A 26,077-nucleotide genomic window follows, 5' to 3' on the forward strand; every position below is an offset into this window, starting at 1 on the left:
CAGCGCTCTAAGTGACAACCATAGATGGCTTATTCTGGGAGCTGTTTTGTTACAGACAGAAAATTTTTGTTATTTATCTTTTATGATTTGTCCAGCATGGGAAGATAACTGATAACTTTTACCACTATTTCTTCCCATTTAGGTTACCTATGCATTCCTCTGGTTCCAGGCTTTTCTCATTTTGCTAAGTATAGAAGCAAGCTTACATACATCATTAAAATCTTATATATTTTTTAAAAAATCACAGCTTTAACATAGACTGACACAGTCAGTACATCCAGAAAAAAGTAAGCATAGGCAATTCTTACTGAACTAGGGCTAAAAAAGAATGATTCTTATAAATCAAAGCACTAGAATATGCCATAAAATGCAAAGTTGCATTCTGTAAAACAGAAGTCCATTATACATCCAGATAAATACTTCAAATATAGCCATTAAAGAAGGTTATGCTGAAGGAAAAAAATTGTATTTCTGCTCAAGCAACTCATGATCAGAAAGCTCACGTGTAACAATATAATCTCAAAAACAGTCAAGGCCATTTTATCAATTTTTTTCAATACTGGCACATAAGTAAAGAAGAAAGAAGCACTACTACAAATCAATATTTAGACTTTGACAGAATAAAGTTTTATGTCCCTGATGGAGTCTAATGGTTTTCAGCCTGCTATGTGTGGGTCCTAGAGGTTTAGACCCACAAATGAAGTAAGCCTCAGATGTCCTTTTGGTGCCATTTCTTGGTACAGCAAAGCCAGTGAAGCATCCAGCTGTAAAAAAGTACAATCTTCTTCCCTCTCCCCTACTGGGCTGGCACTAGCCCTCCCAGCCAACACAGCTGACCAATGAAACACAAAGCTAACCTTATCTTAGGGAGAGCTTTAAACTAGATAGGAAGGGGGAAGGGGATAAAGCCAGGCCTGCTAGAGATCGGCCTGGGGAAGTGGTATTGGGATTAGGAGAGAGGCGAGGGGCTCAGTTGAGGCGCGTCTACACTAATGCATGCAGCATGGGGAACAAGCAAGAAGAGTTGGAAGCCATAGTGCGGCAGGCAAACTATGACCTAGTTGCCATAACAGAAACGTGGTGGGATTGCTCCCATGACTGGAACGCTGCAATGGATGGCTACAAACTCTTCAGGAGGGACAGGCAAGGAAGGAGGGGTGGTGGTGTGGCTCTCTATGTTAGGGAATCCTTTTCTGCTACTGAGATTGTGACTGGGGATGATAACATTGAATCCCTATGGGTAAAGATCAGAGGAAGGGCTGACAAGGCAGACATCCTGGTGGGCGTCTGTTATAGACCGCCAAACCAGGATGAAGAGACAGATGAGGTATTCTACAAGCAGCTGGCACGAGCTGAACGGTCGTCAGCCCTTGTCCTCATGGGGGACTTCAACTTCCCTGACATATGCTGGGAGTACAGCACAGCACAGAAGAAGCAGTCTAGGAGGTTTTTGGAGTGCATAGAGGATGCCTTCCTAATGCAGTTGGTCAGAGAGCCCACGAGAGGAACTGCCCCGCTAGACCTGCTGTTCGCAAACAGGGAAGGTCTGGTGGGAGATGTGGAGGTTGGGGGCTGCCTTGGACAGAGTGACCATGAAATGATAAATTTCTCCATTCATGGTGGAGCTTGGAGGGGGAATAGTAAAACTGCTACCTTGGACTTCTGGAGGGTGGACTTTGAATTGTTCAAGAGACTAGTAGGGGGAGTCCCCTGGCATTCAGTCTTAGCGAACAAAGGGGTCCAGGAGAGCTGGTTGCTCTTCAAGAAGGGAGTCTTAAGGGCGCAGGAGCAGGCGGTCCCCCTGAGCCGCAAAATGAGCCGGCGGGGAAGAAGACCGGCGTGGATGAATAGGGAGCTATTCTTGAGGCTCCGGGAGAAAAAGAGAATCTACCGCCTGTGGAAGGAGGGATGGGCAACTGAGAATGAATACAAGGAAGTCGTTAGGATGTGTAGAGGTGAAATCAGAAAGGCAAAAGCCCAGCTTGAATTTAACCTGGCCACTGGGGTGAAAAGGAATAAGAAACTCTTTTATAAATACATTAACAGTAAGAGGAGGACAAAGGAGAATATCCACTCTTTGCTGGATGAGGCTGGGAATGTGACCACTGAGGATAAGGAAAAGGCGGAGGTTCTGAATGCCTTCTTTACGTCTGTCTTTAAAGGTCAGACCAGTTATCCTCAGGGTACTCCTCTCTCTGACCTGGTAGTCTCGGCTGGGGAGCACACTAACCCCCCTGTGATTCTGGAAGAAACGGTCAGAGACTTACTACTTCAACTGGACTGCCACAAGTCCATGGGGCCGGATGAGATCCACCCAAGAGTGCTGAGGGAACTGGCGGAGGTGATAGCCGAGCCGCTTTCCATAATCTATCAGCGCTCCTTGTTGACTGGTGAGGTCCCGGAAGACTGAAGGATTGCCAACGTGACTCCCATTTACAAGAAAGGTTGTAAGGAGGATCCGGGGAACTACAGGCCTGTTAGCCTGACCTCGGTTACAGGGAAGGTTATGGAACAGATAGTCTTGAGGGAGATCATGCGGCATGTGCGGGATGGCCGGGGGATCAGGCCTAGCCAGCATGGGTTCATGAAGGGCAGGTCCTGTTTGACCAACCTGATCTCCTTTTATGATCAAGTGACCCATCTGCTGGATGAGGGAAAGGCTGTTGATGTGGTCTACCTAGACTTCAGCAAAGCCTTTGACACTGTCTCCCACGGTATTCTCCTGCAGAAGCTGGCAGCCCATGGCTTGGATGGGTACACTCTTAGCTGGGTAAGGAGCTGGCTGGAGCGCCGGGCTCAGAGAGTGGTGGTGAATGGAGTTAAATCCAGCTGGCTACCAGTCACAAGTGGTGTTCCCCAGGGGTCGGTGCTGGGGCCTGTCCTCTTCAATATCTTTATTGATGATCTGGATGAGGGCATTGAGTGCACCCTCAGTAAGTTCGCAGATGACACCAAATTGGCTGGGAGTGTGGATCTGCCTGGGGGTAACGAGGCCCTACAGAGGGATCTGGACAGGCTGGAGAGCTGGGCTGAAGCCAATGGGATGAGGTTCAACAAGACCAAATGCCGAGTCCTGCACTTTGGCCACAACAACCCCAGGCAGCGCTATAGGCTTGGGGCGGAGTGGCTGGAGGACTGTGTGGAGGAAACGGACCTGGGGGTACTGATTGATGCTCGGCTGAGCATGAGCCGACAGTGTGCCCGGGTGGCCAAGAAGGCCAACGGCATCCTGGCTTGCATCAAAAACAGTGTTACTAGCAGGAACAGGGAGGTAATTGTCCCCCTGTACTTGGCACTGGTGAGGCCGCACCTCGAGTACTGTGTTCAGTTTTGGGCCCCTCACTGCAAGAAAGACATTGAGGCCCTGGAACGCGTTCAGAGGAGGGCTACGAAGCTGGTGAGGGGTCTGGAGCACAGGCCTTATGAGGAGCGGCTGAGGGAGCTGGGATTGTTCAGTCTGGAGAAGAGGAGGCACAGGGGAGACCTTATAGCTCTCTATAACTTCCTGAAGGGAGGTTGTAGTGAGCTAGGGGTCGGCCTTTTCTCTTGTGTAGACAGTGATAGAACTAGAGGCGATGGTTTCAAGCTGCGCCAGGGGAGATTCAGGCTGGACATTAGGAAATATTACTTCTCGGAAAGGGTAGTCAGGCACTGGAATGCACTGCCCAAGGAGGTGGTGGAGTCACTGATCATGGGGGTGTTCAAGAAACGTTTGGATGTTGTGTTGAGGGATATGATTTAGCTGAGAAGTATTGGTGATCGTTGGACTGGATGATCTTTTAGGTCTTTTCCAATCTTGATAATTCTGTGATTCCGTGAAATAAATACACACTTTTCTGCCACTTTAACAGGCTGAACTAGCTCTGAAGCAGGGTCAAACAAATGCCAGTGTTGTTATGGGCGAGGATGGTGGATGACTATGGCCAAGGAGTGTGCCCCCACTGTCTGTAATTAGATTGCCCAAGTACAGAGCTCTGGATTCATTATATTTTTAAAACAGTTAAGCATTTTTGAATGTGACCTGCAGGAAACTGGGATACATCCTTCTCACACTGCTAAGAGCTGCACTTTAAGATAGTTAAAATAAATTTGAAATTCTGTCTAGGAGCTGCTTTATGAGAGGAAAAACAATAAAGCTCTGACAGGACAAGAATCTTAAGAACAAGTAGTTTAAACAGAGTGTTTTGTCAATGCTTTTCCAATTCCACTAACACTTTAAAAGATGTATCTTCATCTGAATACGTATCATTTCTGAAAAGGCTTGTAGAAAAGCACCACTGTCCTCAAAATGAAAAAAAAGAAAAAAATTGGTTTTTTTCCCAAGATTTCAACTTATTTCTAAAAGGAAATGCAGCGAGGTCTTTCTGCAGTGAACAAAAACAAAACCAAAACATGTAATAGCCATGCACCTAAGCCAAGCATTTACTAAAAGTGAAGGAAATGTAACAATGGTCAAGATCTATGGAATATAAAGCCAAACTATTTTGCAAGAGTTAATAGAAGACAGAGGCCTTTCAGATAAGCAGAAGACAGCAATGAGACCAAGCATTCAGCTAAGGATGGTACATGTCTGTGTGAGGGGTCAGCCTGCATGTGTGACGTGCCATTCCTTCCTAGTTAGAATTGCTATTTTGTCAGTCTCTAAAACACTCGAGTTTAAATTATGGTACCTAAAGGACATTATTTGTTTGAATCACAATTACAACAAACCCACAGAAGAATATAGTCTATCCTGACAGACCTTAATCTTTCGCATCCTTTAGTGCACTTCAATTAGGCTCACCGAGTAAATATTTGCTTTCTTACCCAGTGAGATCACTTCACACTCAAGAGCTTTAGTTTTCCATAAAAAATTTCAAAGGCTACAAACTCCTTTCAATTCAGTCATACCACATTCTTGTAAATACAAACATTTTATCTAAAACTATCACAATATATTGTCAGGCTCTAAGAAGTACTAAGAAGTACCAGATTCTGTATCGCCCTGTAGTGGTGGGTTTACTCTGACCAGCAGCTAGGCACCCACACAGCCACCCACTCACTTCCTCCTCCCATGGGAGAGTGAGAAAACAGAAGGGGAGAAGACTCAGAGATTGAGATAGGGACAGTTTGAGAGGTGAAGCAAAAGCTGTGGGCAGAAGCCAAACAAAGGAGGAATTCATTCACTACTTTTCGTCAGCCAGGCAAGTGTTTAGCCACTTCCCAGAAAGCTGGGCACATGTAAGGGTTACTCAGAAAGACAAATGCTAGAACCACAAACATCAACCCCTTTCTTCTCCTTTCCCCGAGCTTTTACTGCTGAACATGGTGCCAGATGGTATGGAGTATCCCTCAGGTCAGTCGGGGTCAGCTGTCCTGGCTGTGTCCCCTGGCTGGATCTGCTGGGGGAGAAGTGGTATAAAGGAGGAAAAAGACACAGCCTTGATGCTGCATAGCAACAGCGAAAACACTGCTGTGCTACCAGCACTGTTTTAGTCATAAACCCAAAACACAGCAGCATACAGGCTACTATGGAAAAATGAATTCTATCCCAGCCAGTACACCTACTATAATAGTTAATGACAAAATAATGTATATTAAGTTTGCAGAGTACCAACTGCTCTGTCTCCCATCCATTGGAAAAATGACTGTAAGGTAGCAGTAGTTCTCAAAATAACTTTAATTTGCCATCCTAAAAACTGCTTTAAATAAAAATCAGCTGAAATGCTACGGATATGGAAGCTCTGAAGGGACAAACATGAACAGCAGAGAAAATTATTATTCTGATAAGAATTACAGGAATTTTCTTTTTGCTCATTTTAGGCATTCAACAAGTGATGCAATCAAATACAAAGAACTAAGATTCTGTAAAACTATACTCCAATTTAAAAATGTATGTTTTAAATAGGTTTTCAGTCCCAGAGTCAAAAATAATGAAGATTTACATGAAGCACAATACAGTTACTTAAGGCAAGATTACTGGAATTCATCATTCCAGAAACTACATAATAAAACAGTGTTGTAATATAAATGTTTGAAAATAATTTTTCCCTGGAAAGAAGAATTTATCAGCACGTATGTGAAAGAAGCAGCAATGGAATATTTCTTTAAAAGTGAAGATTTTTTTTTTTTCCACCTGGAAAGATTCTGATGCATGAAGCTACCAACCGTTCTCTTTAACTACATACACACAAATATTTCTAAACCAAAAGCTTCACTGCTGCAGCCCACCAGAGTTTAGCTACTTTTTCAAAAATGCCGGAAGAGGGAGTCAGAGCTCTGCTGTTGCGAGGCTGCCAATTAATAAATACTGCACACACCCAGGATTAAAAAAAAGTACAAAGTCAATACATGTTATTGCAAGCAGACATTACAAAAGGGTATACATTCCCCTTCTGAACATTTAGTCATCCAGTATCTAATTTGCTGCTGTTGGTATAATTTACATTTTTCACCATCTGTTGTCCATCAGATGAAGTAAACATGGAATTAAAATAATGTTGAAGTTTTAGGGGCTGAGTGACCACATAGTGTAGTGTTATTACCAAAAGCAAGAGAGCTTAATAAGAACAGAGTTATTACAATGTGATACAAAAATACAGGATTGGAGGGAAGATTGCTCCTCGGGTAAAAAGGACAGATTTGTTACTTAAAAGCACAGACTACACTGCCAAAAGCGCCCTCTGCAAAACTACTGTCCTGTAATCTTATGATGGGATGATAGCTAGAAAAAGAAGGAGCACATTTCATCTGTGCCCTGGACTGTTAGCCTCCACATCTGCAGGCTGAGATTTATGCTGCCCTCCCTAGCAGGCTCTTGACAAGGGGACTATTCCAAACATTGGCTAGGTAGAAAAAAACCTTACTGAGAATTACTGCATACTATCAAAGACCAAGAAACAAAAAACACCTATAATAATCTCTCTTCTTGTAAACTTCACTATTCTGTCAGAACACACTCCTGAAGACTGGGTTAAAGATCAGAAAGTTGAGCAACTTCTAAAAACAACGCATGTAGACCTTGGATTTTTTTTTTTTTACACTAAGGGAGAGGAACTGTCTTGTGATAAAAACCTTGTGGGAATAATTATGTGACCCAAACTCCTAGTTTTCCACAATCAGTTCCGGGATATAACACAAGGAAAAAAAAAAAAAATCTATTGGAGCTAATGCCTGGGGCGGATCTGCTGGTTTGTAAATCACTATAGTAAGAAAAGGGATCTTTTTATTAACCAAGTATCAGCAATCTTGACTTTCATACGCTTACTTCATAAAACTGCTTTTATTTCCTAAAACTGCTTTTAGGGAGGAGACCTGATGTGTAGTATGTAATTAGACTAGATATTATAAGGAAATGCACCATTCTCTTTCTACATCTATCCAACATGCAAAGTAAATGTTCATGATTTTACAGGTGGGCAGCTGGAATTACCTCATCTCTAGAGACCAGCCTGGAGCTATCCCCACACCAGCACTTAACATGCCAGCATCTCCCTTTGTAAAAAAAAACCAGTGCCTTGCCTGTAAAAAAAACAGTGCCTTGCCTACATCTCCCTCCCTTCCACGCCCTCTACTGCTATTAGCTATTCACCTGCACTGCCACAGAAAAAATTGCCAAGACCACCCAGTATGAGTGATCAGGAAAGTGATACTTCCTGCGTTCTTCGTCCCTGGCTTGGATCTACTATGCACCTTCCAATCTGAGGACAGCCAGGATGCAGCAACAGCAATACTCCTTCTAAAAACATAACGTAAATCTGACCTTCAGAAATCTAAAGAACAGATTTTTCATTTTAAAGCAGGGACTGTATTTATCTCTTTTGCTTCTTAACCTTACACTTCCCATTTTCCAAAAGCTGTTCCAAATAACCACACCTGCACTCAGAGCTCCTGGCATAGCTACAATTAGTAGAAGTCAATATAATCACTATTAGACTTGTAATACTTATATAACACATGCATTTCTTCTAGAACGAGGTGAAACATTCCTCTGAGATGCTTAAAGGTGCAACTTCATTACTACTCTATACTGTCTTATCTTCAATTTAATTTCATAGCTTCACCTTGTATACATTAAAAAAAAGTCAGAATAATATTTTTTTCTAGCTTTACTACTTTAGAAGGATCTATTTCTAGGATTTGCTCAACACTGCTATCTGAAATTATTGGGACAGCACTTCAGGAAGGTCAACCTTATATTTTATAAAAACCAAGAGCCATCCACTATTCCCCAGGTGAAAAGCAAAAGTAAAGATGTTAATATCAATTAAAAAAAAACTAAAAACTCACTCACTGTCTTCTGTGGGAAGGACCTGCAGGGAATAAATCCATTCTATTATATCATCTTTGTTCACCACATCTAGGGAATCCAACATATCCAGACCAGAGAGTGCGAAAAATGCAATTGTTAACCTAAAAGAAAAAGATAAGACTTACACTTCCCACCATAAATATCATGGGGAAATTAACAAACGGTTGCAGAAACAGAAATATCTATGAATTCTCAGCCTTTGACAGTGGTGGAACACATAGAGCCTAGCTCAGAAAGCATAAAATTTATCTACTTGGACAAAATTATGTTCTTTATACTGTAAACATTTCCCTGTCTCAACAAGGCTTATCATATAAGCCTCTCCTCCTTTTATATAGTAATGTTACGCCAACTCAGACATAAACCTAAGGGCCTGCTTACCTGAAAAAACTTCTACGAAGTAAACTAGGTTATTAACGTATGGAATACTAGTTCTCTGTGATGAATACTTACATGAATATGCAGTAAGTGCAAGCTAACCTTGAACTGCGGGAAGCTGTCTCTCATTGTGTTCAAACCCCAGCTGCAGATGCTTAGAAGTTAGGTGTCAAACAGCAAGGCTTTCTTTGTAACCAATCAGTGTATAAACAGACGCACAAGATTAATTATGATCTAGAGGTATTTATTTCTTGTCCTCTGATATAAAGGAGCCTAGATGACTAACTTAATTAAACATTTAAAATTAAGCACATCAAATCCAAGTATCCAATATAAGAGTACAGTAGCTACCATTCTAAATGTTCTTCTTGCCCAGAGCTTCTTTCCTTCCATAAATGTGTACTACCACACTTGTCAACCAATGCCTTAGAATCACGGAATCACCTTCTTTGAGAGTTTTGTTTTTACCTCAAACTATCGCAGTCACCTAGTTTACATGATGGCCTCTCAAACAGTCGCATTACTTGCTCTGACAAGAGCAGCAAAGCAACAGCACTAGGTTACAAACTTGAGATAGCTTGCTATAAGAGAAAATATCCATGTAATGGTACCTTGGAAGTTCTGACTCAGATTAAAATCAGCTGCATGTATACTTTGCTACCCACACTTGCATCCGCCCATCCTACAAATTCTTGTTTTCCTTTCAGCAGATAAGATGATGGATTGTGAAACAGCTACTACACAGGCAGAAACTAGTTTAGCATGCTAAGGAAAACCAAAAGTTAATGCCAACTTTCCTTAGGAGACTAAGTTATAATCTGCAGAGCAACCTCGGCCATCAGTAGTAGACACCTCTGACGATGAGGAGACAGATGTGAACAGAAGCCTCCACAGCCACTTAATTTCTGTATGTGGTTCTGCACCAGAACCACAATAACACTAAAAAAAAATGGTGAGTCAGCCTCACACCTCCAAAAGAATTCTTCTAATTAAAACACAGCAGCCAAATGATGATATAGCTGACACTGATTTCAACAAAATGACACAACCTCAAAAGGTGACATTCCTACCAGCGGCCTGACCAGCTGCTATAGTCATCATGTGGCCATTCATAAGCAGCATTTAAGTCAACAACTTCTGCTTCAAAACTGTTCTTATCTAGGATTACATAACACGGGTGGTGGCTGCAACTCAGTTGATAATGGTGACTTGTTAAACTGAGGTTACTTTACACTATCTTTTGACACTCAGCTTTTGCAGTGCTTTTCATACCACTCTTACAAACTAAAGGTTTCAATCTATAACCTGCTTGGGTACTGAACACTAACATTCCCTCTTTAAAAAAATCTCTCCATGCAACCCTAAGGTTCTCGCAAAAAAAACCCAACCAAACAACAAACCCAAGACCAAACATCCCAAACACGGAATAGTGTACAGCTGCATTACTGCACATATTCTTGGCAGAAAGAAAGTGTATACTTACTCTGTAATAATTGAATTTGAAAATATATCTTTATTATTATTACTACAAATAAAGCTTTGTGTATAGAAAGCCAAAAAAAGTTGCACACAAAGGTATTTCTATGTGAAACAAGAGTATCTTTTAAGCTCTTTGATGACCAAAAAAATGGTTTTCAAAGTATAAAATGAAGAACACTTCAAGGGTTATATTAACTTTCGCCATTAATCAGATCTGTGGAAACCAAAATCTGACTCTGGATAATAACCTATCATTTCAAGCAAAATCACTACTTTTATAAAAAACCGAGATATTTACTGTTCAGCTAAAGTAAATTGTTTCTTTGAAACCTTACATATATTTCCTGGTTTTCACAAACACTAAGTGACAATCTTTTACTGAAACTACTTAAAAACATTTTCACACTACATTACCCAGCTAAGCTACTTCCAATGAGGCACAAACAATACGCACAAAACAACTTCAGCACTAGAAACTGCCACAAACTAGGTCCAAACCCACACGGCTGTACATACAAGACAGACAATACATCTCACCTATACTTAAAAATACATGTATCACATAAATTAATGTAAAAAGTGGTTTTACATATAGTTAGGTTTCAGTTTACTTATTCAGAGCTGATTCTCTGTGTTAATAGTACCAGCATGACTGAGGAACAGCCCCATACAGTGTGCTGGAATTCACATATGACTGGCAAGAACATCTGGAACCACTGGACACAGACAGTTCTTGATACGGCCATCTAGGTACTGCATCCTTACTCCATACTCTATCCTGCCTCACAGAAAATTAACAGACACATTTTCCAACAAAGACAACTCAGCAGCACCTTTGCTGACATACAGCATGAAGTGTCTTACACATAGTGATTTCCAGAGAAGGCAGACCTTTGTAAGACAAGCCTGAAGTCTGGCATCACTTTCACTGTATCTTTCTTCTACCACTTTAGTTACTGCATGTGTATTAATTTAGGAAGTCAAGCATCAAAGATTGACAGCTGAAATTTATTTGTTAATTGACCTACCAAAAGCTTACAAAACAGGAGGTCTTAAGTTCCCCTCCAAGACAAGCAAGTAAAGCCATTTCTGGTAAGAGATTCAGAGCATTCCGTCTACAGGCACCGACAAAGACTATAGTTTCCAAGAAAAATTCAGAAAGTCTTTGAAGTGAAGCATTTGAGAAACTGAGTGAGCTACAAAGAGCACCATGAAGCACTACAATCTGAAAGACTTCCGAAACTTGGTGAGTTGCATTCTCCCACAAAACCTCCACAGTACTCACTGAAACACTATCAACTAGATTACTTAAAAACTACTGTTGCTGATGCTGCATGCAGTAACTACAGACAAAAATAATTACGAAAGCTCTGAGCCAGGAAGTTGAGTAAAGGACATGTAATCAAATTTATTGTTGTACCTACTCCTTAGTATTTGACAAACTACAGCTTAAGTTAGAATGGAGCAGCACTGCGTTGAAAATTTCATCCCCTACCACCCTGCCTGGTGACAACAAATGCAGTCGTTTCTACTGCAATGCACTGAACCAAAACCAACTCACAGATGTTAAGAAATACTAGTCCTTTGGCTTAAATAAGATGTTAGAAATAGAACGGATCAGTTATGGTCAGCCATTTGCATTAGGATGCAAAAATCATAGCATTGTATCATGTGATTTGGTACGCTGTCTGCTTAGCATCACTCACTTCGCTTGAGTGCCTAGATTTGCAGAAGCCTTAGGCAGCAAGCAGTGAACTTTTACTGAATTTTTACTGAGTTTAGATGTTTTTACTGAGTTACATACAGGATGGCCTCAAGACCAGCACAAATCAGAAGATAAGGTGGTCACAACAGATTGATCTCCTGTTTCTTGGCTGTTCCTGTTCAGACAAGCTGCAGCTACTGTTGACTGCTGCTGCTGGATAAGATGTGGACAGATAACACTTTGGAGACGGAGAAGAAATCCAATGAGGTGTCAGAAGACCCCAGACCAGTAATTACTTTTGGGCCAGAAGGTGCGGACAAGGCAAGCAAAGGGCAGGTCCAGCGATGTCTCTGTTCTGGGTCTCTCTCCAGAGGCACCCAGCTCAAGCTGCTTTTTCCCGGCTGTATCATTTAAACAATTTTTTTTTTTTTAAAAGATTTGATGCCTGAGATTCTGTTATGGAGTACCTAGGGTTCAAACAACAGGACAGCACTGGATGCACGGCTGACCCCTGAACTTCTTTAAAAATTTATTTTATTTTTTTTTTTTTTTACAAGTCTAATTTAGTTGAGTTTCCCCATTTAACTCATCATGAATCCACATTAATGTAGGAATAAGAGAGGTAAGAATAAAAGGGTAACAGTATTTCTTTCTGCAGCAGTACCAGCTCAGGAGGCTTGCTGAACTTCGAACTTGTCAAAAAGGCAAGCTCAGTACCTTCAAAGCCAAACTGTGGAAGATACCTTTACGTTTCAGTCCCCTGCTTAGAATTTGTTAACAGACAGATCTGTACATCTGCAGAACACATATCTAAAAGTCAGTGTAAGAGCACTGAAAACCTCTGGCTGAGCAGAAACTTAATGACTAAAAAAAATGCATAAATTTAGGTGACCATGATTTTTATTCTAATTGAAGGCTCAGGCTGCATTCATTAGCCAAAAATTAAGGCATCTTGAAATAGTTTAAAATTCATAGTTCAAATTTTCAGAAAACAGTGTTTTTTTCAGTGTTGCACAACTACTATGTACAATACAGCGGGCACTGATTATTTAAGGTATTGTGGCTACTATGACCACACATTAAACTTAAGCTCAGACAGCTCATTAATTTCTCAAGAGTTCTCAAAACAATTAGTATTATTATTAGCATTATTCAGTAAGACTGGAAAAGACCCTCTGTTTCAGCTCAGTGGCAAACTGTGACAGCTTGGCAATGTAAATCACAGAACAGGTACATCTAGGTTGTCAAGGGCCTCTGGAGATCACTGATCCGACCTTCTGGGGAACGTGAAAGTCTAATTCAAAGTGAGGAACACATTTCACTAGTATTTTAACTCTTATACTAGTTAATGAAGATTACATTCTATTACATAAACAGGAGTCTTCTGTGTGCTGACTTTGAGCTACAAAAGGCTTAAGTCATTTATTTCAAAATCGGCTTCCAGGCCGGATTAAAACAGTGAAGCATAGGGCTGAATATAGATTAAAAGAACCAAGTCTTCCCCAGTGGATATCGGGGAGTCGATGCGAGCACAGACTAAACCCCTCTATTTTTGGCGAGCTGTCTGCTGGCTGGCCGATTCTAGGCAGTGCTTTCCTTTCCGTTCCGGGGCCGCGCGGGCCGCGCCCCGCCGACAGCGGCGGGAGGCTGGGCAGGGATTTCCCCCCAGCAGGGACTTCCCGTCACCGCGCCTGCCTGCCGAAGAAGGAAGCGGCGCCGCCGCCGCCTGCCCGGGACGGGCGGGGCGCGGCGGGGGACTCGGGTGAAAGGTAACGGGGGTCTGTCCCGCCGTCCCACGCACCGAGACCCCGGCCGCCGAGCCCGAGGGCAGCGGGGCATGGCGGCCCCGAAGGCCGGCCCTGCGGCCACTACTGCCCGGCAAGCCCGCCCGCTGCCCCTCGGCGGCTGCAGAAGCCCGGCCCGCTACCTGCTGGTCTCCAGGGACGAGTAGCGCTCGGGCAGGATCTGGAGGCAGCGCTGGAAGAAACGCACATGCCGCTCCCGCAGGAAGTCCAGCCGCTCCGCTTCTCCCGAGCACGGCGCCGCCGCCATCTTGCCGCCGCCCGCGTCCGGCGCGCACGAACGGCGTCACGCGCGGCAGGCGCCGCGCCCCGCCCTCCGCGGTAACGTCACCGCCAGCGGGCCGCGCCCCCGCGGGAGGGGCCGTGGCGGAGCGGGTGTTTGGGCGCCGCCGCGCTCTCGGCCCGGGGGAGGGCCGGTGGCCGCCCCTTCTGTCACGGGAAGGGCGTTTCTGACGCTAGCGGAAATACATGCCGTCACGCAGACCCCGGCCCGCATGGCAGATGACGTTTCAAATCCCACACTCACAAAATACAAAGGTAACAGACGTCATTTTGTCAAGCGAATTTTGTGACAACTCCCGAGGAGTGCTGGTCGCTTCACAGACGGGCAAGGAAGTCATCATCCTGGGACAGGGACAGGCAGGTGCTCATCTACAGCCCTTGTCTCCAGGCCAGGACAGGTCTAAAAACAAGGCAAAAAAGCACAAAGAGCTGATACATACGCAACTGTTTTTGCCGTGCTTACACATCCATCGCTCGCCTCCTTACCCTCGAGGACTATGTAAAAGCGGTTCTGAAGCTGTTGGTGCAGTATCCTTTGTACATTCCTCCCAGCCCTTGGTAGGTCTGTACAACCTGGACTGGTCTCTGGGTACATGAATCTGGACCTCAGAGTGAGAGAAACAAACAAAAAAAATTGGTCTTTTTCATTGATCACAGAATGAGTTACATACGCTCATTAGGTCTTCATCGTACTGGTAACAGAGTACAGAGTAACAAAACCACAGCTTGCTAGTCAGAGACTTCACTCCACCTCATCACAGGAAATAACAGGAACACAAAATCAGTAAGAGAGTAAACAACTGCTGGCTCTCATTAAGTTTCAGTAATTTAAAAGGCTGAACTCTTAAGAACCCAGACAGTATTCCCAAAACTTGGCTGGAAGCCAGCCTACTTGATAGAAGACCATTTAAAAATAAGAAAAAAGCCTCACCTATACTGCAGCTCATTTTTATGAGCTATAGACTTTACGCAGAACAAATATTGCTGGGAGATAAAACACAAAAACAACTATGCCTGCTGCATTTTTGTTTCCTGATAACAAGCCTGTGAGTTTTTTCCTTTATCAACCATTTAGGTAAGTAAAAATAATTGCTTTTTAGATCAAGGAGGGAAAAGGTTGTTTAAACAAGAAAGCTGCACACTCCTCAGGTTAAAACAAACAAAAAAAAAATCGTAAGTTACCTTCTCTCTTAACTTTGCCAACCTTTCTCCTTTTTCTCGTTTCTCTACTTTTTTAGCTTGTTTTTGTAGACTCTTTAGCTCCAGTTTATGTAGATCCTGAAACATAAAACAAATGGGAAAGCAAACTTCTCTGGAAGTAAAACAAATTGTATGAAAACATATATGCAGCCTTTTCACAATTTTTGTTTTGAAATTATTTTGTCATAGTACAGCATGAAGTTACACTAGGTAGCTACTTGCTGTTATAGCTCATCCTGCACAAATCTAGTTGCATAGTCTGGAAAAAAAATGGACTGTAGTAGTTTAATCTCTGTTTATAAAAATGAACTCTAGTGTGAATGCTGACAATAATATCAGTTCCCCAGTAATCAGACTTACATTGATACAGGATCTAACTTGACCTTAGAGCTACTGAAACCTGCAGGATCTTCAAACATCTCTTTTTATTTCATATCTGCATATGACAATCGGGTCTTCTGACATTTTCTACAGCAAGGCAGCCCAAGCTGGTTTTCCCCAAACATTTTTACATGGAAGTAAATAAACCCACTTCTACATTTAGAAAGAAATATGGGCTTGAATAATCCTGTAGAACATAAGATATTGAGGAAAAGGAACTTTTTTGTCTACTGTTTTTTTGTATGTAATAGACGCTGTTATTCATAGTGAATCAGAAATAAGACTTAAGTGAATGAGACTTGGATTTTATAGCAGATTGTATTACAGGAGGAAGTAGGCGAACATGCATAAATGGAGATGTAATTACGCACATGCTTTTGAAACGTAGTAATTTCTTCTGCAGCAATTCTCTTCTGTTTCTCCTTTTCAGCTTCCTCTCTCTTCTCTTTTTCAAGCTTTTCAAGTTCCTCCTTTTCTTTCTTCTGCAAGGTATACCTTTCCAACAGCAACTTCATGTGGCATTGGTGCAGGCGTTCTTTTTCTTGCTTTTTCTCCTTCTCTTCTTCTAGTTTTAGTTGTGATGCTTGTTCCATTGCAAATGCTATTGCTTTCTGTTTCTTCCATGCTTCCATTGCTGCCTGTTGTCTTTTTCTTTCTTCTGCTTTTTGCTTCTGAGCTTCTTCATGCTGTAACCTTTCTTCCTTGAGGATTTTTTCTGATTTCTCTTTCTCCTTCAAGTTTCCTTCTTTTTCTTGCTGCTGCTTTTCCTTCCACTTCTTAATTGACTGCAAGAGAACAGCAGGGAAAAAAAAAAAAGCTTTTCATGAAAATTTTATACATTCTCATAGATTGAGTCTAATGAAGACACAGGCTCCAAGGCAAAACTTAAGGCAAAGAGGCACTTACGTCTGCTTTCTCAGAATTTTTCTTTTTAATTTTATGGATCACACTCCCAGGTTTAATATGTGCCTCCTAAAATTATTTACCTTATGTCATTCATATTAACTTTGGGTAGTTATGATTGTTGGCATAATATGCCTTTTAAAATGCAAGCGTATCTCCAGTCTAATTTTTTTTCTTCAAATTAACTAGACCACCTACTATTTTATAATTCAGTTTTTATGTCAGTGTATCTTTTATTTCTCAGATGGACAGTTCTTGAATCAGAATTCTCTACATCAGTATGGCATGGGTATATTGTGTATATGGTACGACAGATATTCTTAGGGACAGATGTAACAAGAAATGCAATTTCAGATAGCATTACTTATTGCTCTGGGATTGGCATCTAACTTGCTGGACCACTGCTGTCAAAAGCATTTGTAATATACTTTGGCCATACATAGTCCACTTCAGTGTTTTGTGAGGTGTATGCTTATTGGTAATTCTTTAAAACAAATATTTTAGGCAATTTTAGGATGCTAAAGACTTCAGTTACATACCATCAACTGTAACACAAATCCACCTAGCACTACCACCAGAGGCAAATACAAAAATAAGAAATGCATACATTTTAAAAATAAGTACTTTTTCTTAAAGCTACAAAAGCCAAAGAGGGGTTATTTTACCTCTTTCTTTCTTTCACTTAAAATTAGAAATTCTTGATACCATTTGTCATGCTGTTCAATATCTTCTTGTGTTCTTCCACAGAGATACTCAAGGGCTTCATCCATGTAAGATAAGCTTCCTTGGTGTTTTCTCCATACTTTCAGAAAATTTTGATGATCATAATCATCCCAGCCTCCTTGCCGCCCTCCTGTTTGCTGAAGAAATCTTTCAAACTCTACTACTTCTTCAGGTAGACGATTTTGCAGTGTTTTATCAACTGAGACCCTGGCTGATGGTAATTTCAGAACTTTTTCTGTTGTTGAGCTGCCTAACGCCCACAGTTCCACTTTTCTCTCAAAGACACTGAGCTCATTAATGGCAGTTTCTTCCTCCTTCAAAAGCTGCTCATATCTGAAAAGAGAACACTGAAATGTAAGAAAAGAAATCCAGTATTTGTTGTTCACTCACTGAAAATGGATTTTGGAATTGTTCAATGCCACACAAAAGCTATTCTTCAAGTATTAAGAACTGAAATGGTAACACAGACGTTGCAATGATCGCATAATAAAGCACTACACAATCAGAATTAAGTTACCCTTTTAGTGAAAGCACACATTTATGGCACTCAACCAACCAACTCAATCCCCTGCCCGCCCCCAGTAGAGAGAAAGGGAAAAAATCGCCCACTGAAAAAACAACAGAACTCCCACAATCTAATCTCTTCTGCAGCTCTTCTCTGAAAAGCCTTTTCCTAGGCAAATGGTTGTTTCATTAGATCACTGCAATAGCTACATAAACAGCCTCTCTAAAAGGCTGTTTATCAAGATTCTAATGTTGATTGCTTGACTTTTGATTTACATACCACAGGAATCACTACCAAAAGAGTAAATCAAAATAATAGTTTACTTGATTAATGCAAAGCTTTCATTGTGTCTTATTAAAGCACTTTTGCTTGTCACTGAAATAAACATACATTTGCCTCTGTTCCTCTTTAAAAGCATTGATTGCATTTTCAACTTCTTCCATAATTTCCTTGAGCTTATCAACAACTAAAAAGGAAAAGAAGAAAAGAGGGTATCACTTAAGAAGTCTACAGTATTTACCAGTAATTCAGCACTATTCAGCAATGTAGGCACCCACAGAGACCTCTGGAACACTTTTATTTCAGTGTACAAAAAAAAGCATGCATTTCTCAAACAGACTTAAAAGACAGACTCATTATTCAAAAGGTGTGATTTCACAGCTATTTAGCTAACTGGATGCAAATCCCAGTATAAATGTTTATTTCTGTTATACAAGTCTAATTCCAAGTAACCTTCAACTGATTTACAGAATAGGACCTTATCCTAAAAAGTTTCCACCTTTTTTTTCGTAACAATGCAGTTAGTGACTTAAGCAGCACACTCAAATCTTTGGTTTATACCAGGCTGTAGCAATCTTGGTCACTACTTTTACAAAGCTCACAAACATCAAAGCAAGACTTTATCCTGTACTGTCAGCATGCTGTGGTCCTGACATAGAGAAAGACGGTAAGACAGCTGTCTAGAGAAGATCTGTTTTTCAATGGTAGAAAAAAAGTTCTGTGATCTGTTTTAAATCAGCACAACATCTCTTTGGACACATATTGAACACATAGCTTAACTAACCTGGCTTTAAAAAATAATAAACTAAATTGGTACAGTTACATCATCTACAATTTTAGTTCAGCTTTCATGCCTTCTTAGTTCTTGGTATCTTTGCTGACACCTTAAGAAGGTAACGCATTTTTTATAGAATAGACACTGCACAAGTGAAATGAGATGCACTTTTATCTAGCATCAGGAAGCTCTCAGCTAGTAGGAGGGCCTCAACATGAGCTCCACATGACGTAGTGGAGTGTCGCAGAAGAACAGTTATTTCAGTGCTTATTTCCCAAAAGTTTCAAAACATCCAAACTGAACAAGTTGTTTCAGCATTTTCCACATAATATTCCAACTTACACTTAAAGCCATGTGGACAGCCAGAAGTGAGTTCCCTGTAGACCCTACTCTGCGACCTCTTACCAGATCAAAGGGAGCTATATTTAAACTGCACTAGAATTCTAACTTTATTTTACGTACGGCAAAGAGTTACACATAGAAAATACATGGCTTTCAACAGCCTGAAGAAACAAACCCACACCACTTCTAAGACAGGGTAAGTTTCTCTGATTCCACATAAGACTGCACAATCTTTTACCATTTCTTACACGTCTCCATTCTACCATTCCCAGATCCCTGGAAAAGCAGATATATTGCAGAAGTATCCCAAGTCTGCTGGAGAATCAAAAGCCCAACTATGCAAGGAACCTGTCTATAGAGGAAGATGTTTTTAAATCAGACATCCCAACTTACATTCTGGTGTAGGCTTCACATCTTTTAACTGTAGCTGAAGTCTCTTCACATTATTTTGTATTTTTGAGAGCTGCTGCAGGATTTTAGCTTCTGTTAAACAAAATAAGGTGCTGATAGTTTTAACAGTTTCTTAGTGCATTAAATTCAATACAAAGCAAAAGCAATGAAGTGTCCAAAATAAAATCAGGATTTCATCTATGCAGGGACACAAATTCTGTTTTCATTTTAAGAAACTGCCATAATACTAAGCATTTTAACATGACTATAAGTGCATGCAGTTGACTGCATGGGCCATGTATCTCCTCAGACAGTGTCAGCAGATTTTAAAATTAGTAGCTCCTGTTTCTACAGGGGTCAACAGGATACTCATATCAAAATTAAATCAAGGGGTTGTTTTGTTGGTTTTTTTTTTTGTTTGTTCCCCACCAACCCTTTTATCATGTAACCCGAGTTTGGAGGGTAATGCCTGCGCAGATTACACCTCTTCTAGAATTTTGAGGGAGACTGTGATCTAGGCCTCAAAACACTTAGCAGTGAAGAGAAAACACACTTGTAAAGGGTGTATGAACGTACTACTTCAATGAGATTTACGTATGTACTGTATTAACTAAAGTAGAATAAATGTTTTCCTGTACTCCAAGCATACATGCACTTATTTGCTTGGTTACCATATAGCTCCTCATGAGTCCATAAATACAATACTGGTGAGGAAGAAGTTCCAGATTCATTTAAGGTACTAAGGAGTCTGGGGTGTCTATCTTCTATCCAAATTTGGTTTAAGGAAGAGCTAACAGGGTCCAAGACCTACACATAACAAAACGCAGCTAAGATACGACCCTACTAGGTCCTGCTGAGACCACAGAAAGTGTAAGAGCACATAGATCATGCTGAAAGATCTCAACATAGTGAATGGGAAGTCTTGGAGTTCTAGTACACACCCTAAAAGGTCATACTCTAATATTCCTTCACTCTCACATGTACTACCTACACTTCTCATCTCCGTCCTCTTTATTAAGCTCACAAGAGGCTCTCTATACCATGCTCCATTCTTACCCTTGGAAAATTTTCTGAACTCTTTAGCTTAAAAATAAATACCTTGGAAATATTTACATTTCTTAAAGATTGCAAGATGTAAAGACACATTCAAACACATATAAATTTGTAAGCTAAGTATATTTTTAGTTGTCTCTAAGTCTCCTTTCCTTTCTTCAACTTACTTTGTTTTGATCTTCTATATCAGAAGGCATAGCATGATTTATTTGAATACTTTTGAAAGAATCTAGGTACTGTGACTAGGTAGTCACTTTTTTTCCTTTAGTATTTAATTAGTCCATAAGTGGAACAGATATTGTGGGACAGATTGTGTACCATCTCACAGGACTACTTAGACTGTGAATATTCATTATCGAATAATTTGAAAAATGCAAACACAGAAACTTTTAAAAGTATATTTTAGAGGCAGCAATCAGTGTGTGAGAAACTTATGTTGCAGTAAGAATGTATTTATTGTGCCTTAGCTAGACTACATTAGATTTTGCAGTACACACACAAAATTGATTCCAAGTTTTTAAAACAGTAACTTTCCAAAGTTTTTGTGGGCTGCATCTCTGACATTCAAGATAACACAGAAGGGCTGAAATGTTTAGGCTTCTGAATTTTGCAAAGGAATTTGGGAATTCTTCTTTGTAAGCAGTACACATGATGAAACACGACAATTGATTATTAAACCACTTAAACAAACAACAGTAAAGGAAAAAAAAAAAAAAGGCAAACAAAAACCCAAATAAAAACCCACTTACTTTCAGTTTTCCTCCTGACAGTCATGCTATGCTCCAGTTCCTCTAGTATCCTGTATTCTACCCTGAAATCACTCTTTCTATTGTAAAGATGTCCATTTCTGTCTTTTTCCGTATTTGCAAGCCTAGGAAAAAAGGTTGTCACACTGAGTAAGACACGGATATTTAGCAAATCCCCAAGACTAGTACCCAGCTGAGGCTGTGTCAAGAGGATTGTCTTAGATTTTTATACAAATCACTAGTTTGTTCTGACCGCTGTTTTCAAGGAAAATCTTTCTGCAGTCATAAGACTACATACCAAAGTAACCCAAAAACTTGAAAAAGAGAAAGAAGTTAACAAGGAAGTTAACCTTGCTGACAGGCAGTGGTTCACACACTGAAATGGCCTGAAATTTTATCTGCACACTCATCAGGGAGCCTGATAAGAATTTTCATTGGAAAGCACAGGGACAGAGACAGGCTGTATTAATGCAGTTGCACACATAGATGGAGCCCCAGCACTGACAGAACAAATACATTCCCTCAGCCTTAACACTAGTAATAGTACTACTGCAACTGAAGATTCAAATTCAAGTTAATTAGCACTTACATAACTTAAGATATTAAAGCTGTTACCTTATTTACTGATTATGCTTTATGTATAGTACAGAGAACTATAGGTGACTTCTGCTATCTTACTAAGGTCTGCTATCTTACTAAGGTCTACCTACTTTAGAGTACAACTCAAGAGAGGAATGTGCTTTGCCTTACTACAACCAGGCAGTGTAGTAGGGTTTGACCTGCTGTGATCGTTTAGCCCCACTCGGGACCAAACTACGCCATTTCTTGATCACTCCCCACACCGTCCAAGGGAATGGGGAGAGATAATACAACAAAAAAAAAGCTCAAGGTTTGAGATAAGGACAGAGAGATATCCTTAATGTTACTGTTACAGGCAAAACAGATTTGACTTAGGGAAAACTATTTATATTAAAACCAAAGGAAGATAATGAGAAAGGGAACAAAGCAACGTCCCCCCACCCCTCTCTCTTCCTGGGCTTAACTTTATTTTCAATTATCTCTAACTCCTTCCCCTCCCCCCATGCAGCTCAGGGAGGAACAGGGAATGGGGGTTATGGACAGTTCACTACATGTTACTTTATGCTTCTCCTTCCTCCTCAGGGGAAGAACTCCTCACATTCCTCCCCTGCTCCAGCATGGAGTCCCTCCCACAGACTACAGTCCTTTGTGAAACTGCTCCTGCATGGTTTGTTTCTCCATGGGGTGCAGTCCCTCCGGAAACAGCTGCCCCAGTGCGGGGCCTGCATGGGCCACAGCCTCTTTCAGGCATCCGCCTGCCCCAGCGTGGGGTCCTCCCCGGGGTGCTGGTGGATCTCTGCTCCTCTATGGGCCTCCATGGGCTGCAGGGACACAGCCGGCCTCACCATGGGCTGCACCACGGGCTGCAAGGGAATCTCTGCCGGGAGCAGCATTACTCCTCTCCCTCCTTCTTCACTGCCCTTAGTGTCTGCAGCCGTTCCTCTCACAATAAATTCTTCACAACCGGCTCAGGGAGACGCCTCTCAGGTTCTCTTCATATCTCCTCTCCACTTGAAGCCAGGCTGGGCCGAGTCGGGCCCAGACAGCCGCCCGGCGGGAGGCCATGGGGTGAGGGCCGCAAGGCCCACAAGGCTCGTGCCTCCCCATCTCTGCCCCCGCTTCAGCTTCTTCACATCTTCACTTCTTTTTTTAAAAAATTCTTTTTCCCCTTCTTAAATATGTTATTGCAGAGGCATTACCACGGAATATTCTGCCACCAATTGGCTCAGCCCTGGCCAGCCAATGGTCCACCCTAGGTCCGGCCAAGTCCACTGGACAAAGGGGAAACTTCTAGCAGCTTCTTACAGAAGCTGCCACCGTAGCCAGCCCTCACTAAACAAAACCAACACACCTGCAGAACAGCAGATGCAAAAAAGAATGCAGATACTGCAGTCCTGAGCACATCTATGAAGTCTGGTGCCACCACGTCAGAGATGAGAACAGCAGGAACTGGTGCCACACAGTACAGAGACTTCTGGTAGGATTTCCAATGCTAACCAACACTATCAGCCCAGGAAACGCTGCTTCCCAGTAGCAGCTTAGTTCTTTATCAGACAATTGCTGCTATATGGGTCAAACCCCTATACGGTGCAGTTTATGGTTCATAGTTTAAATGCTTTGTTGGCCACTGCAATTCACAGACCAAACGTAAGTATCAGATCTCCGCAGACAGTGCACTAGAAACCTTAAAAGCACCACTACATAAGGACAATGTGCTGTAGTTAAATGGCATGCCTTGTTTGAAGCTCCTTGGGAATGCCTACGTTACCCAGCAGTCAATTTTTGAGCCATAATCCAGGATCAGGAATAACCAAGTAGCAGCTCATTCAGACAGCGTAAAACGCTGCTGTGACTAAAGTGTCTCAGTTTATCCAGTATTCACAACTACAAAGCTCTCCTTCATCTGGGTGGCCACGACAGGTCTTCCTCATAAAGCTCATCCGTGCAAAAAGAAATCTACCTGTTCTTTCAGCTGCCAGCATAGTTGTTACAGCACTTACTCAAGATGTGGGGAAACAGATTTAAATTACTTCTGTGCCCGAGCTGTTCTGAACCCTCATTTTCCATAGCAGGGGCCTCAATATTGCAAAAGTGCTTTCAGTCTTCCCCAAGGAAGCTGCTGTAATGTTGCTGCAATTCCCCTTTTGTTGGTATTTCTTAAGGGCTTTAGGTCCTTAAAAGGGTAGGCACAGCTGAGTAGGGAAACTGAGAACTCAATTATGCCACACACACTTTCTTTTTTGTACACATAGTGGAGCAATAGCATACTAAAGAAGATGACTGATAAAGGCCCAAATGATAATTAGAACAGCAGGGCATTTTGGAGCTCATAAACCTATGCTGAACTACTGTAACAACCACAATAATCTGGCTGAGCTCCTGAAAAGGAGATTTTAGCCTAAAGGTTTCATTACTATAAACTCTTACATTGAACCTTGAGTTACGTGACCCCCAGCACTTATGATGAAGTGTTTAACTTACTGGGTTTTTAGCTTTTGTGCAGTTCTTATAAATTCAACTTTCTTAGCTTGTTCAACTTTCATCTTCCAGTTTTGAAACTGTCGACCAGCACCTGCAGTACTGGAACAGCTCTCATTCTGTACATAACAAAACCAAGTATTACTACAAACAGTATTTATTTTTTAAGTGTTCTTTGGTTATTTTTAAGGAGACAACATCACTGTGCAGTGTAACAGCACTACTTCAGTTTTATACTGGCGCAATTCAAATAATTTGAAGTCACACAGGTGTAAAACTGGAGTGATGAGTGACGGCAAGCTGATGACTGCATACAAGAACTCGTTCTTCAACAAAGAAACTGAAAGACTGCAACATCAGCTTGCTTTAACAGAGGCTGCTCACTACACTGCAACACGAAATCAAGGCAAGCACCTTGCCTCTCAGGGCAGTCGGTCTCTGAGGAGTCAGAGTAAGCGTGACTGCCTGAATACAAGCATGTAATCTACACTAGGCAGATTACTGTGTGTGTCGTCCCCCCCCCCCCCCCCGCCACCCGGCTTTCATCTTGTCCAAGAAAAGCACCAGCTTAACTTCTGAAATCTGCTTAATAACCCTTGCGAACGGCCAGCTCCTCTTCACGGCGACCCTGAACATCCTTAATGTACCTACTGCTAGGAGCGCAGATTATGAAACGGCCTGTTCAAGTTATGAAGCTACCACCATTTTGAGGCCAGCCCGGCCAACCCGCGCGGCTTCCTAACACGTTCCTTTTTAACGTTTATCCCTACCCTTTGTAGGAGGCTGGAACTCCTCAGCGGCCGCCTCCCGGCGGGCCGGCAACGAGGGGCTCCCCCCGGCCGGCGGGAAGGGCCGGTGGGGATGGCGGCGGCAACGGCCCCGCGCCACGGAGCCGCCTTTACCTGTTGCTGCCCGGCGGCCGCCGCCGCCACAGCGCTTGCCAGAGCAGCCATGTTGGCTCCAGCCCCCGCTGCCGCGCCGCGCGGCGTGTCGGCGGTTTAAGCCTCCCGAAATCCTGGGGATTTCGACAGAAGGAAGGCGGGGTTTGTGCGGAGAGGGTTTGCCCGGTGTTGTCTGAGCCAAGCGGTGCTGGCGTGAGCCGCGCCGCCGTGTCGGAGCGGGGAAGGTGCCATCCAGAGTGCCTGCAGCCGCGAAAGCCCTGCGGGCGGGCCCTGCAGGTGGTGGGCGCTGGGAGAAGACAGCGGCCTCGACAGGCCCCAAACTCTTCTGCGATGGCGGTCGAGTCCCCCGAGCTGCCTTGGAGAACTGGGGCCGTGGGCTGGGCATCGCAAGTGGGTGTCTGCTCAGAGCAACGTGTGGAAGAGCTGGCCTGACCCGTGGGCTGTTCGGAGCCCTGTGTGCGGAGATCCACCACCTGTATGGCCGCAAGCGGGGTTTGATGTAGGGCAGCACTGTGTCCGGCTCTCAGCAGCTGGTGTTACTTGGGAAGAGCCATGTATGCTTGTAATTGGACCACGACTGCTTAACCATCTTGCATATATGATTTAACACCTTTTTTTTTTTTTTTTTTTTCCCCTTTCTCAGCTCATGGAGCACACTTGTTATGGGCTCCGGCTTCATTTACTTTGGGACTTAAGGTTTTGTATTGATTGCTTCCTTCAGGAAGACCACAGTATATTTTCATTATCCTGACGGAAAGAATTGCACATTATTGAATGCATTTTTTTGAATGCTCAAGATCTTATTTTTCACTCACATATACCAAACAAACTTTTAATGAGTTGCCAATTAACATTTCTGTAGGATAGAAATAATCTATTCATGCA

General features: G+C 42.3%; 2 protein-coding genes across 2 annotated transcripts in view; both read right to left on the minus strand.

Moving 5' to 3' along the window:
• The window catches only part of PGGT1B (protein geranylgeranyltransferase type I subunit beta), a 38,217-nt gene extending 24,204 nt beyond the window's left edge, over nt 1-14,013 (minus strand). The window contains 2 exon segments of the mRNA XM_086770389.1: nt 8,273-8,391; nt 13,780-14,013. Coding sequence (XP_086626515.1) covers nt 8,273-8,391; nt 13,780-13,904 — 244 coding nt within the window. The 5' untranslated portion in view covers nt 13,905-14,013.
• A 59-nt stretch (nt 14,014-14,072) lies between these two features.
• Nucleotides 14,073-25,243, minus strand: CCDC112 (coiled-coil domain containing 112). The gene is made up of 10 exons (XM_086771361.1): nt 25,061-25,243; nt 24,294-24,409; nt 21,237-21,358; nt 19,438-19,527; nt 18,039-18,114; nt 17,086-17,476; nt 15,889-16,302; nt 15,119-15,214; nt 14,423-14,541; nt 14,073-14,336 (listed from the first exon to the last, which is right to left on the minus strand). Exons 1-10 carry the CDS (start codon nt 25,241-25,243, stop codon nt 14,306-14,308), a joined length of 1,638 nt encoding a protein of 545 aa, XP_086627487.1. The 3' UTR covers nt 14,073-14,305.
• Nucleotides 25,244-26,077: the final 834 nt, after the last annotated feature.

Source organism: Chlamydotis macqueenii, chromosome Z (genome assembly GCF_036417535.1).
Source record: "Chlamydotis macqueenii isolate bChlMac1 chromosome Z, bChlMac1.mat, whole genome shotgun sequence".
Lineage (NCBI taxonomy): Eukaryota > Metazoa > Chordata > Aves > Otidiformes > Otididae > Chlamydotis > Chlamydotis macqueenii.

Bases quoted from the DNA above. Each gene is read 5' to 3' on its own strand.
- CCDC112 (XM_086771361.1), bottom strand. From the start codon at position 25,243: ATGGCTGCTCTGGCAAGCGCTGTGGCGGCGGCGGCCGCCGGGCAGCAA. The intron at 17,477-18,038 runs GTATGTTTATTT...TTCTCTTTTCAG, and splicing joins AAAGAGGAACAGAGGCAAAT to ATATGAGCAGCTTTTGAAGG. The intron at 14,542-15,118 runs GTAACTTACGAT...TCTCACTCTGAG, and splicing joins TGGCAAAGTTAAGAGAGAAG to GTCCAGATTCATGTACCCAG.